This window comes from Onychomys torridus, chromosome 21 (assembly GCF_903995425.1).
Source record: "Onychomys torridus chromosome 21, mOncTor1.1, whole genome shotgun sequence".
Classification (NCBI taxonomy): domain Eukaryota; kingdom Metazoa; phylum Chordata; class Mammalia; order Rodentia; family Cricetidae; genus Onychomys; species Onychomys torridus.
In genome coordinates, this window is record NC_050463.1 from 53,066,056 (window position 1) to 53,085,087 (window position 19,032).

Sequence of the window (19,032 nt, forward strand, 5' to 3'; positions counted from 1 at the left end):
GCCATAAGAAAGAAAGACTCCAGATCATCAGCCCTGCTGTGGGTTGAGCTGTACCCCTCAATTAAAACTTTATTTACCAACACCTTGTATCTGCATAGCATTACATTTGGAGATGGAGGCTGCAGAGAGGGTGTTTCCTTGGCCCTTTCTTAGTCTGGGATGGAAGTGGTTTGTGTGTGTGTGTGTGTGTGTGTGTGTGTGTGTGTGTGTGTGTGTGTGTGTATAGCATGCATCTCTGTGTTTCTTCTGGTGAATGGGTGCTAGGCCCTGAAGAAGTGCCTGCCATGTAGTCAATGCTTTATTTCCTGTTTAAAGCCAAGACTTACGTGGCTCAAAGCTGATGTCATAGAGTTAATGAAAGAGTAAACACTTGGTGTGGTTGAGACAATTCCTTGGTCAGTAAGGTGCTTTCTGTGTTAACTGTGAGAACCAGAATTTAGATGCCCAGAACCCACATAAAAGCTGGATGGGCATGGCAGTCTGACCATAATCCCAGCACACTGGAGGCAAAGGCAAGGAATTCCTAGAGCAATCTGGCTACCCAGACCAGCCAGTTCTAGAATAAGTGGGAGACCTTCCCTTAATAACGTAAGATGAAGAGATCAAGAACACTCAATGTCAACTTCAGGCCTCCAGATGCATGTGTGCACAAATGTGTGCCCAAATACATGCCAACATGAATACATAAAGCCTACATATGCCACACATATGCATGAACATACATGCAAAAAGAATAAATGTTTTGTGTCAGTGGTATTTCATGAGATATAATTTGGTCTGTCTGAAGTACAGAACTAAAACCAAGGTGAGAATATTTACTTTGCTAATTAAATCTCAGGAATCTCTAGGTCCCTGCTAAATCTTACATCTCTTCTACATAGCCAAATGTCAGTCACTACTTGCTCTTAAATAAGAGCTCATCTGCTGCTTCTCATTCAGGAAGACTGAGCCAGTATGATCCCAGGAGACTTTATACTCATCCATAGTGGGCAGAGTTCCATAGTGCTGTTGGAATCTCATGGGTACAGAGCCCATGACAGAGAAGGAAATTCTGGAGGTTGCCAGTGCCAAGGCTCAGCAGCTACCAAGTAGTGTGTGACCCTGGACAGGGTATAGGTCTGTCAACTATTGCAGACCTTTGGTCTGATTCTTAGTCCTCACTGGGGTGCTACCATTCTACAGGGGAAGGCAAAGCTTGGTCTCACCAGTACTGTCTCAGCAGTACAGGGTTCAAATCAGCCATGTTGGGAGGTTACACTGATTTTAGTGTCATAGTAATATAACAAGAGGCTCAGAGTCACCTTGTGGAAAGGTCTCCCTCCACACTTCAAGGTCCATGCTAGGGATGTCTTCACAGGACTCAAAGTCCTGGGGGAATTTTCCAGTACGGAAGGCATCCACAGGTACCCTGGTGAGGCCAGTGTTGTCACAGATGACCCGAGGTAGTGAATGCTTTTCCAGTTCCTGCCTCTGAGTGTCTGTGAAGACATGGCTGTTCTCCCACCAAAACCTGCACGGGAGAGGGCACGTGAGTGGGAGTAGCATACAGTGCTACTTCCTTTTCTTCATTCACTCAATATCAGAGGGTAACCACAGCATCCAGGGCCTGTGAGGACCAGGCACTGTAGATACAGAAGAGAAAAAAAGGGTATGAGCCTGTCTGTGGCATGGACCATCTGCAGGGCAGTGTGAACTGCCCAACGTGTAGAGGATTGGCTACACTATGCCTGTATGGGTTCACCCCTGTCTCAGAAACAAATGGTACAATAGCAATCAGCCACAGGAAAGGGTACCATCCAGTCCAACGTCCAAGTGTTCTTATCCTTACCTCCAGGCCAGGGTCAGCAAAGAGAGAAAATAATGTTAGTTCTTCCCAGAATATGAACATCATGGACAAAGCTCCAATTTCTTACATTATTATCTGTACCATATTAAGACTGCCTCCATTCCTATTTGGGAACACATTCCCTTAAATTGTGAGAAGGAACTGAAATCTGCAAAAGGACTTGGACAGCATGAGAAGGAGTCTCCTCTATATCAATTGGCTGATTGAAGTTTTGCTTTTTGCAGACATTCAGTCATAAACACTAGAGTGAAGAATCACTGCATCACTCCAGCATCTGCCAGAGGCTCTTGAACTTTGACATTGGACCTGACCCAGTGGCCATGTCATACTCAAAGGAATCCAGGAAATGACCTGCCTCCAAAGTTTGTGTCTTCTCATTCCCTAATTATGTCAAGCCACATGATTTGTCTAAAGATATAGTTTCAAGGGAGATAAAACTTCCCAACATTTCTTCCAGTTGTCTCATCTCTGTGAAATGCTGTATCCCAGAAATTAATGGCAACATTTCTAGCAAAGGCAAGGAAAGAATCCTAAGGCTGTGTCTAAAAGCTGAGGCACTCTTGAAAAGCAATCTTATAGGGAGAGAGGGATGGAGGGAGGCAGGCAGAAAGAGTATCTTTTAGTATCGGGGAGGGGAACTATTAAAAGAAAGAAAGAAATGCTTGCTTGTTTTATTCTTCATGGTTCCGTAATTCTAATGTTTCACTTTACATTCCCCTGATCACCATCTGCTGTCGGCCCATGGGGTCCACAGAAATGTGCTCGCTTCTCTAACCCGCTATGAGGAGCTCAAATTCTAGGCTGAAATGAGGAAGGGGCAAGTGCAAGGGCAGGCAGGAGCCTTAGCCAGCTGCGTGGGGCTGGAGGTGGAGGCATGGTGGGGAGTGGGAGTGAGTCTGTTTAGTACAGACTGCTCCTGGGTACCAGCTGGGGTCCACATCTGCATCAAGGCAGGTCTACCTGTCCAGTGTCAACAGTATCAGTGAATGGCCAACAATGGAAGCCACAGACGGTCACAGTTTGAATTGTGTTATGTGCTTTCTCATCCACATGACTGGAGATGTAGGAAAATAATAGTAATATTTCTAAGTGAATGGGATATTCTATATGTCTTGTGGTCCTTTTGTTTGGTGTCAACATTGTTTTAGAGTCGGGATGTTATGTTTGAGAAAAAAACCTGCCCCAGGTCACATAGGCACTTGAGCACAGATCTAGCCGCTGCATACAAGCCTTATGTAGAACACTGTATTATGCCCAGAGTGCTTTGCTCAGAACGCGGAGAGACTTTCCAAAGGTGTTTACCTGTCTCCATCCCTCAGGGCTTTCATCTGCTTCCCAATGATGCATGCGAACAGAGGACCAGTGCGGGCTCCCAGTAGGAAGTTTTCAGCCAGGCCTCCCACCCAGATGTCAATGTTGTCTGCGTGCTTGTACAAGTCCATTATCTTGTTGACCATGCTGCTGTTGGTAATGGCCCTGCTCAGTTCGGCTGGCGTTTCCAGGCGTGACAAGCCACAGAACTCTCTCCATTCATTGTAGCCTGCACAAGAAAGAGAGGAGAGGCCTGTTTTTACAGGGACCTAAGTTTCACTAGTCCACACATGGGTCCTGCTGACTCCTGGAAGCCAGAGCTGCAGAGACACAGCCCTGTCTGCCATTCCCTGCTGCTGAGTGACCATTGCATCACTGTGGCATGACATTCAGCCCTATGGAGTTCAACAGGACAGGCCATGCAACACAGATTTGGGGTTCTTATAAAGAGTGTATTTTGGGGTGAATTAGGATTGAAAGAGTACCAAGTCAAGATACTTTAGTGGATTCATACTATTATTGGCTCAGTCTTCTCCTACTGAACTATGGCGACAGGTTACACTCTCTTCAAAGCTGTTGATGCTCCAGAAGAACACTGAGAGCTCATGGAGATCAAGAGCATACCAGCACACACACACACACACACACACACACACACACACACACACTCACTCACTCACAAACATACTTTCTTATACACACACTCAGAGATACACACACTTTTATACACATACACACACTCACACTCTAATACACATACTCACTCATAGACACATACTCTCTTATACATATACGCACACATACTCTCTTCTACACACACAAAACTACATACTCTCATACACAGATATAGTCACAGACACACACTTTCTCTTACACACATATACTCACATACTCTTTCTTACACACATATACACACACTCAAACACAGACACACCCTTTCTAATACACACACACACACACACACATACTCTTATTTATACACAAACTCACACACTCACAAATATGGAGTTTCTCTTACACAGACACATAGACACATATACTCTCTTATACACACTCATAGTCTCTCTCTCTCTCTCTCTCTCTCTCTCTCTCACACACACACACACACACACACACACACACACACACACACACAGAATACACATATGTGCATGCCTATCTTCCCTTGTCTGACTGTCTCTAATATTATAGACTATCCCCCCTGCTTGAGGGTGAGCTCAGCATTGCTGCCCTGGCCTCATGGCCCTAGCATCTCTCACCCTCTGATTGTCTCTACATGCTACACTCTGACTAGGCTGTGTTCTCCACTAGACTCATGATCTGATTTTGCAGTATCCTCCTTGTGGGCTCCCATTGGCCTCATCCTCATCTGGACTTTCTCCATAAGTGCCAGTCACAGTCTGCTGTGGGACTCAGCAGGCAGTGCAGTTCCTTGCCATTCCCTTTGTCCACTCTGCCATCTGTATTCCATTGAAGTCTGCCTTGTGTTATTTCCACTCCCTTCCACACCTAGACCCTCAACAAGTATTGTATAAACACACACAGAGAAATGCCCTGAGGTCCAGTCCATGTCTCCACAGGAATGACAAGGCATTAATTGTATAAAAACTTTGGGGACTCAGAGTGAACCCCATGAATAAAGTAGACTCTGAAGAAATGATCATGTATCTTCTGGAGAGTCAAGAAGGGGTGCTAGAAGAGCCTTGCTGAGCCATGGAATGGTTGTTGGGAGCTTCTAGCTACAGGGAACAACACAGAGGCAGTAGGTTACAGTAAATAAATGCCAAAGTGAAGAAAAACATCAGTGAGAATTTAAAAGCTGGTTCATGAACGCTGCCATCCAATGGTACTAAGTCAATTCTCAATGATGGCAGCTCCCTCCATTCTGATTCGGGAGAAGATGGTATCTGTTTAACGTAGCTGGGTTTTGTTGTTGTTGTTGTTATTTTGTTTGTTTTTGTGTGTATATTTATATTTAATGCAGCTAAGCATCACACCACCTTTTTCAGAGCCATGGCTCCTGAGCTTCCTGGCCAACAAGATTGATGTACCTTAACTCAAGGTCTGTTGTCCACAGCTGGACCTGGTGAGTGGTAACTCATTGGCAAGTCCCCTCTTAGTTCTCTTATTGCAGGTGGGTCACCTCCTGTTATCTTCCTCAGGAGCCATCTAGCAAGATGACAGCCTCCTTCTCTCCTGTCTCCCTAGTTCTAAGGAATCCCATAACATTTCCAATTCATTACCCTCTGCTTTAGGACAGACATCCCATGATCTCATGACAAACAAAATAAAATCAGTGAATCTGATTTATATATTCAAAAAACATATATTCCCACTGCTTGCCACAGAGGTTGGGGAATATAGCAGTTACTTCATTAAATACCTACTTGAAGAATCATTTATTTTCAGGACAATTGAAGCTCAAAAAGTGAGTGAATTACACTCAAAAATTGGGAAAGAGATTTTTCAGGTGCCATAAGCCATGGATCTATTCCTGCACAGGTCAGAGAAGTGAGTGCACCTGGAGTTCAGGGTGAAGCACAGAAGGTGTGTGGTGTTTCAGCACAAGCAGAAGGGACCCTTTTCTATGTCGTCCCAGTATATAGGCTGTGGTGAGGGAAGAATAATACAGAAGACACACCAGCTGCACTCTGCAACCAGAACTTCAGAATAGCAGCCACGGTAACAGCACCTGCAACCAGGACTCTTCCTGCTGCTTATACATAAGACCACTGGCCACCGGCCCCTGTGAGTGGGCCACTGGGTTAGATAAAGCATCATCAATGTAGTAGTTTCTGGGGAACCCTGGTGCTCTGCAGGCTTCTGTGGTGGGGACTCCATCAGGATCCTGGGGGAGAGTGCAGTTCTGCAGTTGGATGCCCTTCAAAGACTGGGAATTGTCCCCAGGACATACAAGAAAAGACATCTCAAGTGCAAATCACAGAAAGGGACATAGACTTTTCCATGGAGCTCACAGGGTGCAGGGGAGTCCATTTACAAACAGATAGTAGTTAGGTACAGGCCTGGTACATACCTATAATCCTAGTTACTTGGGAGGTTGAAGCAGAAGGATGAGTTTGAAGCTAGCCTGAGCTATACAGCAAAACCTCATCTAAAAACACAAAAACCACCAGCCAGCCAACCAACCAAAAAAACCACAAATCTATTCCTTTGAACCTGGCAGTGCAATAGATTTGTGGGTATATTTTTTATACCAGACACTGAACCAGATAGACCTCCCCTTAATGCATACTGAGGTGTACCATCTAGAGACCTGACAAACCTGGTAAGCCATGGTCACGGCCCCTTTGCAAGTCCATCGAGGCCAGATCCAAGGTGCCAACATTAGGCAACACAAAGAGCCTCTCAGTCAGCTCCTCATTCATCAGCTGCTCCTGTACCTGCAGCTTGGCTGGTCTTGCTAGGAGGCCTCTTACTATTGGATCCAAACCACCTGAAAAACATCATACAGAAGTCAGAGGTCCCTAGGTCCCTGCTGAGTTCTGGGGACAAAGGGTAGATGTTCAGTTATAAAGCACATTTATTCTTAAACATCTGTGCAGGTTCCCCAAAGTACCTTTTGCAGTTGTGAAAGCTTTCCAGGTTCCTTAGGACACAACAGTTATTGGCAACTGTGTGCCGAGGAAGCACCTTCAACATCTTGAGGACTAGACATAGGCAGGGTCACTTTACTGAGATTCATCATTTATTTTTCAGCAGCAGAATGTTTAGAGAAGTGGTTCTCAACACTCCTAATGCTGCAATTCTTTAATCATACAATTCTTCATGTTGTGGTGACCCCAACCATAAATTTATTTTCATCGTTATTTCATAGCTATAATTTTGCTACTATTATGAATTGTAGCATCTATAAATTGAAACATCTGTGTTTTTCAATGGTCTTAGGTGAGACTCCTGTTGAAATGGTCTTTTGACCCCAAAGGGGTTACAACATACAGGTTGAAAACCCCTGGATTAGAGTCCAAGGAAATATTCTCTGGACTCCATCATCTGGAACAGTAAGATGTTGCCTGGTCTGGCAAACACTTAGTTTCTCAAGGACCTTGCTCTGCTACCCACTAAAGCCTGGGTCATCCTCATAGAAGATTTCAAAGGAAGTGAACCAGCCAGTTTCTATGTCTTGCCTATCCCTTAGCAGTATTACATGCAATAGCATCAGCTATGGGGCCAGTTACCCTTGGTGCCCACCAAAGGCAAATTTATCATATAGTTTGAACTGGGTAGGAAGACTCAGGGAAAACCCCAAACTTCTCTCCTCATGTTCTGAATGATAGCAACTTGATTACCAGTGGTGAGGGAACACACTGTCAGCTGCCATCATCTCTACCCTCCAACCTGTTCCTGTGCCTACTTTTGAGACAGCTTAGAAATAAATCATCAGAGGGAGAGAAAGACCATGGAGAGAAGAGTAGAAAGAAATAAATGTAGGGAACCATGAAAACAATTCTCCAGAGTAGAAGAAGAGAATCACAGTTTTGTTGCTGTTTGTTTGTTTTTGCAAATGCCAGCCTCCTGCAGCTCACAGTGCTGGTCCCGTCAGAGAACAGGTATAGTGCTTGTTGATGAAGGAATGGCAGTACCATCTGTAAGGCAGAACCGCCAGGACACTTCTACTCATCTGTCTGCCAAGAGAGAATGGGAGGGGGAAGGGGAGGGGGTAGAAGGGGAGAGAGAGAGAGAGAGAGAGAGAGAGAGAGAGAGAGAGAGAGAGAGAACACGAACTAGAACGAGAACACACTTTATACCTGGATGATTTATCCTGAGTACTGGATAGCTCCAGATGTGAGTCAAAGCATTTCTCAGGAAATTTCACCTTTTAAAAAACCTTGATCACTGCACTGGGAGAGTGGCTCAGTCGGTAAAGTGTGATACAAGGCAAGCACAAGAACCTGAATTTGCTATTCAGAACCCAGGGGAATAATTGTAGGGTATGATGGTATGTGCTTATAATTCTGGTGTTGTGGAGGCAGAGACAGGGTGATTCCCATGGCTTGCTGTTCAGCCAGTTGAGCTTCATTGGTGAACTTCAGGTCAGTGAGATACCTTTCTTCAAGGAAGTGGATTGCTTTTCTAAGAATAACAGCAGAGGTTGTCCTCCAGCCTATATTTGCACACACATGCACCTGAACACACAGAGACATGCCACCTAGGTGCATATGTGAAAAAGGCTTTGAATAAATTTATTTCCTCTAAATACTGATAAATTAGATAGCATTAGCTTAACCAACCAGCATGGAAGGTAAAGCCTCATGCTGGGCTACCCTGGCTGTGCTTAGCTGTAGGATCAAGTCAGGAGGAGATGGGCATACCTTCATGGATAAGCCTCCAGGGCCTGAAGAAGACATCATGTAGCTGCAGCCTGGGGAGGTCTGTGTGGTCCTGGAAGTCAGCATCCAACCTTCTTACCAGTGGATGGACTGTGGCGTGGCCAAAGCGGAAGGCAGCAGTAGAGAAGATGTTGGAAACAGAAGGGTTCACAGTAGGGTCATAGCCTTCATAGGGGCCCACATACTGCCTGAAGGCATCAGGACCAAGGATCTTGGGGATATAATCCCTCATGGTGATGATCTATAGAGAGGGAGACAGGTGTTCTCTGAGCATGGAAGGTTTTAGCGCAAGGGTGCCTGCAGGCCAACAGATTAAAAATAAATAGGGAGGAAGTCTGCCTGGGCTTTATTATGATAGAACACTACAGAATTGGTGAGCTTCCAAAAGGAAGACACAGTCCACAGATGCAATCAGAGGTGTGGGAGGGGACATGCCCATCAGGTAGAGGCACAACCCATAGGAATATTAAACAACAACAACAAAAACAAGTAGAGAAGAGACACTAGATTGATGAGGGTAATGCAGAAATCTGAGAGCATCTTTACTGTTCATTTAGACAGTTTTCACTTTCTTATTGAGAATAGCCACTGGATGATTAATGTTCAGGCCAGCTGAGATCCTCAGAGATGCAGAACTAAACCCTCTATTTTACAACTACTGGGCATACCAAAGGACTCACACCACCACTATTGCAGAACATTTCTAAGAAGAAACTTTACTAAGAGAACTAACTTGTATCCACCACCATTATCTGGGCCTGGAAGTCATAATCAGGGAGAGAATCATCATAGATTCATCTCCATGTCAGGCAGAGAAAAGGCTTTCAGGTGCGTGTGTGTGTGTGTGTGTGTGTGTGTGTGTGTGTGTGTGTGTGTGTGTGTGATAGAGAGATAGATAGATAGAGAGAGAGAGAGAGAGAGAGAGAGAGAGAGAGAGAGAGGGAGAGAGAGAGAGAGGGAGGGAGAGAGGGAGGGAGGGAAGGGGGAGAGAGGGAGGGAGGGGGGAGGGAGAGAGGGAGGGCGGGAGGGAGGGAGGGAGGGAAAGATTGAGAGATTCCTGTTGCCATGGAATTACACCCCACTCTACACACAGAGGTCACAATGTGTGGCTAACTTCTTGAAAAATCAGGGCTTTGGGGCTCCTGGTCTTGTCCTAAAACTACTATACAAAATTGTTTTGGTTCTGCCCTCAAGGATACTGATGTGAGGTTCTGCTAGGGGTACCCACAGTGATTAATAAAAAAGTGTCTGTTTACATATGCCTGTCAAGCAAGGTTATAGCTACCCAGTGAAGCACTTTGCACCCAGAATTTATTATAAGCCTCAGTTTCAAATAAGTTTTGTCTATCTCATTTCTACTTTCTTATGTAACACAATACAACATAGGCACACACAAACGAATACAAATACAATCCACTACAGAAACATACACGTACAACACAGAGCACAATTCAAACTCACAGAAACAAACACCCAAACACAACACACACAAATACTGAGCACAGATTCTGTAACACAGTGCACATGACTCCTTAATCAGAGCTGATAGACACTCAACGTGCATGCACCTCTGTGTACACACAGGACCTGGGGTATTTGAACATTTCTGTAGGGCTGGTAAAGATGTTCCAGCCCCTGATGACACTTGTCTTCATGTCCTTCTTACTCCCAGCAACTCATGGGCTATGCCTGGTCTTCAGGCACCTGAGGCCAAGATAGTGAAGGCACTGCTGGGCTGCCCCCTTGCAACTACACACAGGAGAATGCACTCCCTTCCTTATTTGTTAAGTTAGATTAAAGTTATCTTCCTGTCTTAGGGTTTCTGTCTTAGTTAGGGTTTCTATTTCTGCAATGAAACACCATGACCAAAAAGCAAGTTGGGGAGGAAAGGGTTTATTTGGCTTACACTTCATCATTGCTGTTCATCACTGAAGGAAGTCCGGGCAGGAATTCAAATGGCAGGATCCCCGAGCAGAAGCTGATGTAGAGGCCATGAAAGGGTGCTGCTTACTGGCTTGCTTCCCATGACTTGCTCAGCCCACCTTTTTATAGAACCCAGGGCCAGCAGCCCAGGGATGGTACCACCATGGTGCCATGGGCTGGGCCTCTCCTCCATTGATCACTAAATGAGAAAATGCCCTATAGCTGGTCTAAGGAGGCATTTCCTCAGCAGTGGCTCCTTCCTCTGATGACTCTATACCCTGAGTCAAGTTGACACACAAAACTTCCCAGTACACTTCCCCACAGGGTTTCTGTGAGGACACGGGTGATGTCAAGTGCCTAGCACAGACCCTGTTCTAACCTGACACTGGAAGAAGGTTAGTACATAGCGGTGGTTCTCAACCTTCCTAATGCTGTGACCCTTTAATATAGCTCCTCATGTTGTGGTGACCCCAACCATAAAATTATTTCATTGCTACTATGTAAATAGTTGACCCTTAAGGGGTAGAGACAGGTTGAGAACTACTGGTATAGAGTAAAATAACTCACTCCCCCTAACAACCCAGGGAGACTATGGAATCAGTACTGCATTTTTTCCTTCCTCCCTCCCTCCCTCCCTCATTTCCTCCCTCCCTCCCTCCCTCCCTCCCTCCCTCCCTCCCTCCTCCCTTCTTTCAGTTTGATTTTCTCTGTCACACAACTGATAAATGACCAACAGCAATCTCCATTTAAGATCCTCTGACTTTTAAAAAGAATCATAAAATAAAGATTTTAAAACTGACTCTTAATTTAACTCAACAGAATGATTAGGATTACCAAAACACAAACATGCCAGAAACCAGCTGTGTGCCCACCTCATAGGGCTGCTATGAAGAGTATCCAGAGCTATAATCTGTGAGGCTCTGTGGGCTACAGTTAACAGGCAGCAGCCAATGAAGGGACCTGTTGTTGCTGGGCACAGCTGTGGCTCAGGAAGTCTGAGGCCCTATGATTACTCTGGATGATGCAGTGCTGGGACAACAGCACCAAGAAGAGACCCTAGTACTAGGAGCATTTAGCTCATACACACTTGTGTCTCAGAAGTCCCCACTTGAGTATCCCAAGGTGATCCTGCCAGAAACTCAGAGACCATGGTGGTCCTGCTGGAAGCCACTGGTAAGCCCTCAGTGACCCTGTCCAACAGTCCTAGAGTGCCCACAGTGGCCTCATAGACACATCTTAGGGGCACCCACTATTCACCCCACCCCATGCCTAGGCACATACCTGGTGCAGTGCACCCACCACCTTGCGAGCCTCCTGGTAAGCAGTTTCAGCACTCCAGTGTGTGTTGATGGTCTTGAATGTAGCAGCCAGACGGTTGTGCTCACGCAGCCAAAGTGTGTGCACTGCTGCTAAGGCAGGGACCTCACTTGCACGGCCATCACCAGCCAGGAAGCAGGGCCTGCGGGTGGCATGTGGGGCACCAGGCTCTGCAGCGCAGGCAGCAGATGCAAAGGGCAGATAGCTGCGGCCTCTGTCTTGGTGGCGTGTGTTGACACGCAACAGCCCTGCAGAGCTGCTCCAGTTGCGCAGCTGATTCTCAATGCCAGGCGAGCTGCCATACACAGTGGATGCGTCAAGGAAGGAGGTCAAGGCATTCATCTGCTGCCGCGGATTGGCCGTGGACAAGTTGCCAAAGAGAGCTCCCTGGTCCCCAGTGCCACAGGCGGCTGAGGAGCGGTAGAAAGGCAGGCACGCAGTGGTCCCGGAAGAGTTTGAGGGAAGCTGTGGCAAAGCGGAGACTAGCTATCACCTCAGGCTCTTGGGCCCTTTTAGAATCTTAAATCATAAAATAAATTTTTGTTGATTAGCTGTTGTGGAGTAAGGGGTAATAACTGTTGTGAGTAACCATCCCTGGCAGGGCTTTGTGAATTGTGGGATCATTTGTACACACAAAATAGTGTTATACGCAGGAGTGCATTGGATATCCAAGGAGCATATGTGGGTAGCTCTTGTGGACAGGACATGGGGAGGAGACTTTGTATTTCATTTCAGGTTTTTTTTTCTGTTTAATTTTTAAAAAGGCATATGTCGTTTCATAATTAGTGGAGAGGTTAGGGAAGTTACCTGTATGGGGAAACAGGGATTTTGGTTCTCACAGGTCATCTGGCAGTCCACACCTCCCCAGAAGGCTGTGGTGCTGGTGCTCTGTGGTGTGAGAGCAATGTCATGATCGATGTACTGTCCCCACACCGTCAGGAAATCGGAGTACTGGTCATCTTCTGTCACAGCCTCATTCGAAACTTGAATGAGGTGCCTTGTCACCTCCCGGACCTGGGTGAAGAGAACAGATTACAATGATGTTGAAAGATTGCACCGTAGCCAATAATGGAGACCTTGGGGGTCTTACATTCACAGTGAGGATCTTGCTCACAGCTCCAGAGAGCCCTGGGAAGACCTGTCACTGTGGATGTGATGAAAGATAGACACATTTGGGCTTGGAAACCTGCGCCTGATTTGTGATGTCTGGGGCCTTTTAGGTCACTTCTCAGAACCTTAGGAAGATCATATATAATCTGTAAGTGGACAGAAAGCTATCAGTTCCCAGGTCTTTGCGGGAAGTACGGGAAGAACATGTCCCCCATGACTCAGCCCTGAACTGCAGGGCTCTGACCAAGCTACCTAAAGACTTGTCTGATCTCCTCATAGTTTGGAAGCATCCATTCACTCTTTGTTCCTTTTCTTCCTCCCTGTCCCAGGATAGTGCTGACTGTTTCCAGGACTGTTAGGAAGATATATTTTGGGAACAGAAAGCAGGTTTCCTTATTTCACAGTTTGATTCTCTCCATCCACTGTGGGCCCCAGGAACTAAACTCAAGCTTGAATGGCAAACACTTTTAACAGGTAAGCCATTTTGCCAGACACAGGTCGAGAAGGAAGAGAATTTGTTTCCAGGTGGTTCACACCCATAGCCTCTCCCTATATGGGGACTAACAATGGCAGGATTTGGGTTGGACATTAGACTTTTTGAGTTCCTGGATAGAAGTGGGACCTATGGTGTGAGTGAACATGGGTGGATATGGGGATCAGAAGTAGAATATGATAGGCAGAACAACACCTTGTTATGTCTGCCTTATAATATCTAACCTGCCTGGGTGGGTAGAGCAAAGACCTTGGGATACAGAGATGATTTGAGGTTTCTAAGAATAGTCAATCTGGTCACATGGGTCTTCAAGTTTTGGGAGCTTTCTTGACTATTGTCAAAGAGCCCTGACTTGGGTGGAAGACATGGAGAGATATAAAATTACAATGTGGTAGAAGAGCCATAAAGAAAGATCGTGTGTAACCTTAATTAGAAACGATAAGGCTCAAGAGATGGTTAGTGGTAAAAGTGCCTGCCTTGCATGTACCCCATCCACAAATGAATTTGGAAAAAGTCAAGGAGAAGAATTTCCCCCAAGGACCTCTAAAAGGACACAGTCCTGAGACACCTTAACTTTAGGCTTTTGGCCTATAGAACCGGAGTTAAAAATTTGTATGAGTTGGTAATCTTGGATTACTCTGTTAGAATAAAATCAAGAGATGAACAGGCTACCTATAAATATACTTAAGTGATAATTCTTATAAATAATATATAAACAGACATGAGTTTGTAAAATCTTAGTATTAGTACAGAGCTCAGAAGACCTCAGGATTTGAACTGGTCTATTGTCAAACACATGATAGGCAAGAGAAACATCTTGTTTAAGTGTAGACATGAGTATCATGCTTTCTCAGAGAACCTTGGTCCCCAACTCCACTTTCTGGCCCCCACTAACTGCTAGGAACACTTGAGCCTCTCAATAAAAAGACACCTGAAAAAACCGAATCTCTATTGGAGAGCTTTGTGATGGTAAGGGTGTCACATCTGACTGGGTCAGGCCCTCCTTCCTGGTACTGATTTTCCCTATGCTAAGCTGAGTATCTGCTATCACACATTTTGAGAATTCTGGGTTGTGGAATGTGGCATAAAAACAAATGTTGACTTCTCCATTGACATGAAGAGTTGAACTAGGGCCAAAATGGACCATGTTTTGATGAAGTAGAACAATGGACCCAAGGGCACACGTTGGACTAAAGGACCAGTAGAAAATGAATTCATTTCCCAAATCAATGTGCCTCTGATAGCGAAACTGTAGCCAGCATCTATCTGCACATATTTAGTGTACACGAGTGAATTCATTAATGAATGCATGTCTTTGGCTGAATCTTGTCTTTTACTGATGAATAGAAGAATTTGAGAATATTAAAGTGTTTATCAAGAGGAAAGCTGTCAAATTAGATAACAGTAACTTTACATCTCAGTTGTTCTCCTCACTAGCTGACTATGGCTAACCTTCAGAGCCTCAGTGATAAGTCTTACACCTCAGGGCTCCAACTTCTTAGGAAGTTTGGCAACACAAGGGGTTGTGTGAATCCCTATGGATACTAAATCATTCCAGTAGTTGCCTATTGTTCTCCAAGGCTTCAGGGAGTATGTTAGCATTATGGAAACTTGTTCCTGTCCAGTTGAAAAAGGTTTTAAATGAGTACCAACTGGGGGCAGTGGGAAGCCATGGTATAAGAAGTCAGAGTTCCAGCCTCTGGGCTGACTGAAGCCATCTTCATAAACAGGAGGCAGCCATCTTGCTAGGGCTGTGTTGGAGGCTCCCCATCTGGGGTGATCTCTGTGGAAACAAATGAGGGGATGTGTCTGAGATGGAAGAGAATAAAACACTGGGGTCTCAATACAGTACAACTCACTGAAGACAATGCACCAAGATGTCATCTCCAAGTCTCCAGATAAGCCCTACCAGCTTGTCTTCCAGATGGGCTTCCCTGGGGTACATGGAAGGAACTGACTTCTGTGGCCTCAGAATACCTTGAGTGGTAATCCTACCTTGAGGATCTCTGACTGCTGGTAGCCTCTTTATACTGCCCCTTACCAGGTACCACCCTCAGGCTTCTCTCCAAAGAACTTACTATGGATTCCTACCCAGAGGACAGATATTTGGGGCATTCAAAGGGACAATTTGAAATATTGTCACATTTAAGCACCTTTAATCAAGACACTATAATCAAGACACATCCAAGACCCTTGTGCTGATCAGGATGATGATATTTCTACAAGAAATAAGGTACCCAGGAAATTACCAAAGTGTTCTAAATTCAGAAGTGAGAGGACTGCCAAGGGAACACATATTAATATGCACATTTGAATTAAAAATAAAATTAGGCCTTTTTCTGAGTTAATTGCTTTGATGTAAGAATGCACCCCGCCACCCAGGCTAAAGAGGGATATTTTCTATGCTCAAACTAATCTGTGCTTTTATTCTTTGGTTAAAGCATAATTAGAAAAGACATATTTAAGGTCCATGTTAAGGCAAAGGTGTGTGTTGATCACTTTACTGATTTCCCAAGCTTAGGGACAGTGCCTCCCTAGCCAAGGGGGAAAGGGTGTAATTAAACGATGACACATTTTGGCACCTTCAGAAGCGGTGAAACTGAAATATTAATTATTGGCTACTTATCCTAGGGAAAAGTAGATGCTTTCTAAGTTCAAGTAGAACTACCACCTGGGTTTTGTTGATTTATGATAGACCAATATATGTTTTGTTTTTGTTTTGAGATGGTCTCCTGGAGCCCAGACTGGTTAAGCTAAGATTTGACGACCCTGAATTTCTAATCCTCCTGCCTCTACCTCTCCAGTGCTAGGGTTACAAGCATGTATTAGCATGTCCATGTCTAATGTATGTGGTGTTGATTCTTGAACCCAGAGCCTTGTGCATGCTAGGCAAGCACTCTGCAAACCAGTGCTACTTCCCCAGCCTTAATAAGTTATTTTAACGAAAGCTCATGTGTGTGTTTGTTTTCTTGTATATCTCAGGAAGAATTTTAAAACCCAGACACAATTTTCATAATATATTTCTGTTGGTGACTACAAGTTCACATGTACAAGGTTCTCCAGCCTCCTTTATTGAAGAGGGGAAAGGTGGTCACTGTGTGTCTACCTCATGCTTTATAAGAGGGAACTGTGATCAGTGACTCAGTCTGAGTCATTGGCGGAAGGGGATATAGATTAGAGAGGTGTGGAAGAACAAAGTTTCAGAGTTAGAGGTGGGTGAGTGACTATTGTCATCCTGTGAGGCCACAGAGAAGGGAATTATAATAAAAATGCCTGAGATTTTGACTTTGAAAATTGTTATATGCACTCTTGTCAGGGAAGCAGGTAGGCTGACTGCAGAACCTCATCTCTCTTTTTGCTCCTGCAGATCCAATCCACCAGTCTCATCCCCACCCCAGCTCTGCAGCCGAACACCTGCTGCAGGCTCCCTTTCCTCTCCAACCCCATCCTTTGCAGATCAGGGAGATCTCCTCCAATTCCTTTCCCCAACTCATCCCATTATCCCAGCCTCCAATGCCAGTAGTTATTCCGTGGTAACACCTGAGCAGGCCAGGAAACAGGTAAAGCTACTGAAGATCTTCACTGTTCCCTCTTCTCCTCCAAATCCAACTCACAGTCTCATTCTGAACTCTGCAACACCTGCTGCAGCTTTCCCTGCTCCCTGCCCACATCTCCTATGGATTCCACAGACCGTCCCCTCCTAATCTCCCTCCCTGACTCATTTCTTATCCCAGCCCCCAGCAGGCATTCCCTGGGAGCACATCAGCTGAGCAAGGCAAGGAAGCAGGGAAGCTGACTGCAGGTCTTCTCCTCTCTATTTCTCCAGATCCAATCCTCTATTCTCATCCCCAGCTCTGTAGCAGACCTTCTGGGGTGACCCCTCTTCACTCTCTGCCAGAATTCCAAGGAGGCGAAATAAGTAGATCCTGGCTGGACACTCTGCTCTCCTCCCTCCTGTGAACGCTTTCAGATCCCTAGCCTTCCCCATTCCTAAGTGTAAGCTCCCAATACCCACAAACACATTTGACCTGGAACCCCCCAGTGGCCACACCTATCAGATCCACAGAAATTTTTTTACCAGGCAGCACACAGCTATCACATTCTTCTGAAGTCTAGAGAGGAAACATAAAACAAAGCCCCCACCCAACAAAGACAAGACCAGAAAATCATTCCAGTCCCAGATGCCTAGAAACCAGAGTTTAAAAACCAATAACAGCCAGGACAACAGTCTCTACTAGAGCCCAGGAACCACACCATAGCAGGCCCTGAAAATTCCAACATAGCTGAAGCACAAGGAAAAAAAGACCTTAAAACAGCCTGTATAAAGATGATAGAGATTCTTAAAGAGGAAATGAATAAATCCCCCAAAGAAATCCAAGAAAACACAGATAAATAGTGGAAGAAAATGAATGAAACTGTCCAAGACATGAAAAAGGAAAGAGAATTCTGGAAATAAAAAAATTAAGAATTTGAACAGGAACTAGATAGGAAAGTAACACCAACAGAATATAAGAGATTGGAGAGAGAATCTTAGGCACAGAAGATACAATAGAAGAAATAAATTGGTAAAAGAAAAAGTTAAATCTAAAATACTCCTGATATAAGATATCCAGGAAATCTGGAACACCAAGAAAAGGCCAAATCTAAGAATCATAGGAATAGAGGAAGAAGAAACCCAGATCAAAGGCCCAGAAAATATTTTCAACAAAAACATAGAAGAAAGTTTACCTAACCTAAAGTGCCTATTAAAGTATAAGAAGCATACAGAACACCAAACAGATTGGACCAGAAAAGGAAGTCCCCTTGGTACATAATGGTCAAAACACAAAACATAAAGAACAAAGAAAGAATATTAAAAACTGCAATGGAAAAGACCAAGTAACATATAAAAGCAGATCTGTTAGAATTACATCTGATTTCTCAATGGGGACTCAAAAAAGCCAGAAAAGCCTGGGTAGATGTGCGGTAGACTCCAAGAGACCACAGATGCCATATCCAGAAAAACTTTCAATCACCATAGATGGAGAAAATGAAAATTCAAGCAATATTTGTCTATAGATTCAGCCCAACTGAAGGTGCTAGAAGAAAATTCCAATCTAAGGAGGTAACGTACAACTATGAAAACACAGGAAATAAATCATCTCAGACCTGGAAAATCAAAAGAAGGGAAACACACAGTAGCACCACCACCACCACCAAAAACAAACACCAGGATTCAAAAATCAATGATTGTTGATGCCTCTCAATATCATGGATTCAATTCTCCAGTAGACACAGACTAACAGAATGGATGTGAAAACAGGATCCATTAGTCTGCTGAATCCAATAAATACACCTCAATGTCAATGACAGGCATTACTTCACAGTAAAGGGCTGGAAAAAAAATTCCAATCAAATGGATCTACAAAACAATGTCTAATTAATGTCTAATAAATTAAACAAATTAGACTTCAAACTGAAACTAATCAGAAGGGATAGGGAAGGACACTACATACTCAAAGGAAAAATCCACCAAGATGATATTTCATTTCTTAACATTTATACCATAAACACAAGGGCACTCAAGTTTGTAAAAGAAACACTACTACGTCTTAAATAACATATTAACCCTTGCACAGTGATATTGGTAGTTTTCAATACTCCAATCTTGCCAACAGACAGGTCGTCCAGACAAAAACTAGACA

The 19,032-nt window shown here is 44.6% G+C and overlaps 1 protein-coding gene across 1 annotated transcript in view; it reads right to left on the bottom strand.

Annotated features, from left to right (window-relative positions):
• The window catches only part of Tpo (thyroid peroxidase), a 72,963-nt gene that overhangs the window by 27,995 nt on the left and 25,936 nt on the right, over positions 1 to 19,032 (bottom strand). The window contains exons 6-12 of the mRNA XM_036171173.1: positions 15,002 to 15,131; positions 12,553 to 12,759; positions 11,710 to 12,210; positions 8,488 to 8,746; positions 6,441 to 6,611; positions 3,149 to 3,386; positions 1,302 to 1,510 (exon numbers count right to left, since the gene is read on the bottom strand). Of these exons, the coding sequence (XP_036027066.1) occupies positions 1,302 to 1,510; positions 3,149 to 3,386; positions 6,441 to 6,611; positions 8,488 to 8,746; positions 11,710 to 12,210; positions 12,553 to 12,759; positions 15,002 to 15,131 (1,715 nt within the window). The remainder of the gene's footprint in view (positions 1 to 1,301; positions 1,511 to 3,148; positions 3,387 to 6,440; positions 6,612 to 8,487; positions 8,747 to 11,709; positions 12,211 to 12,552; positions 12,760 to 15,001; positions 15,132 to 19,032) is intronic.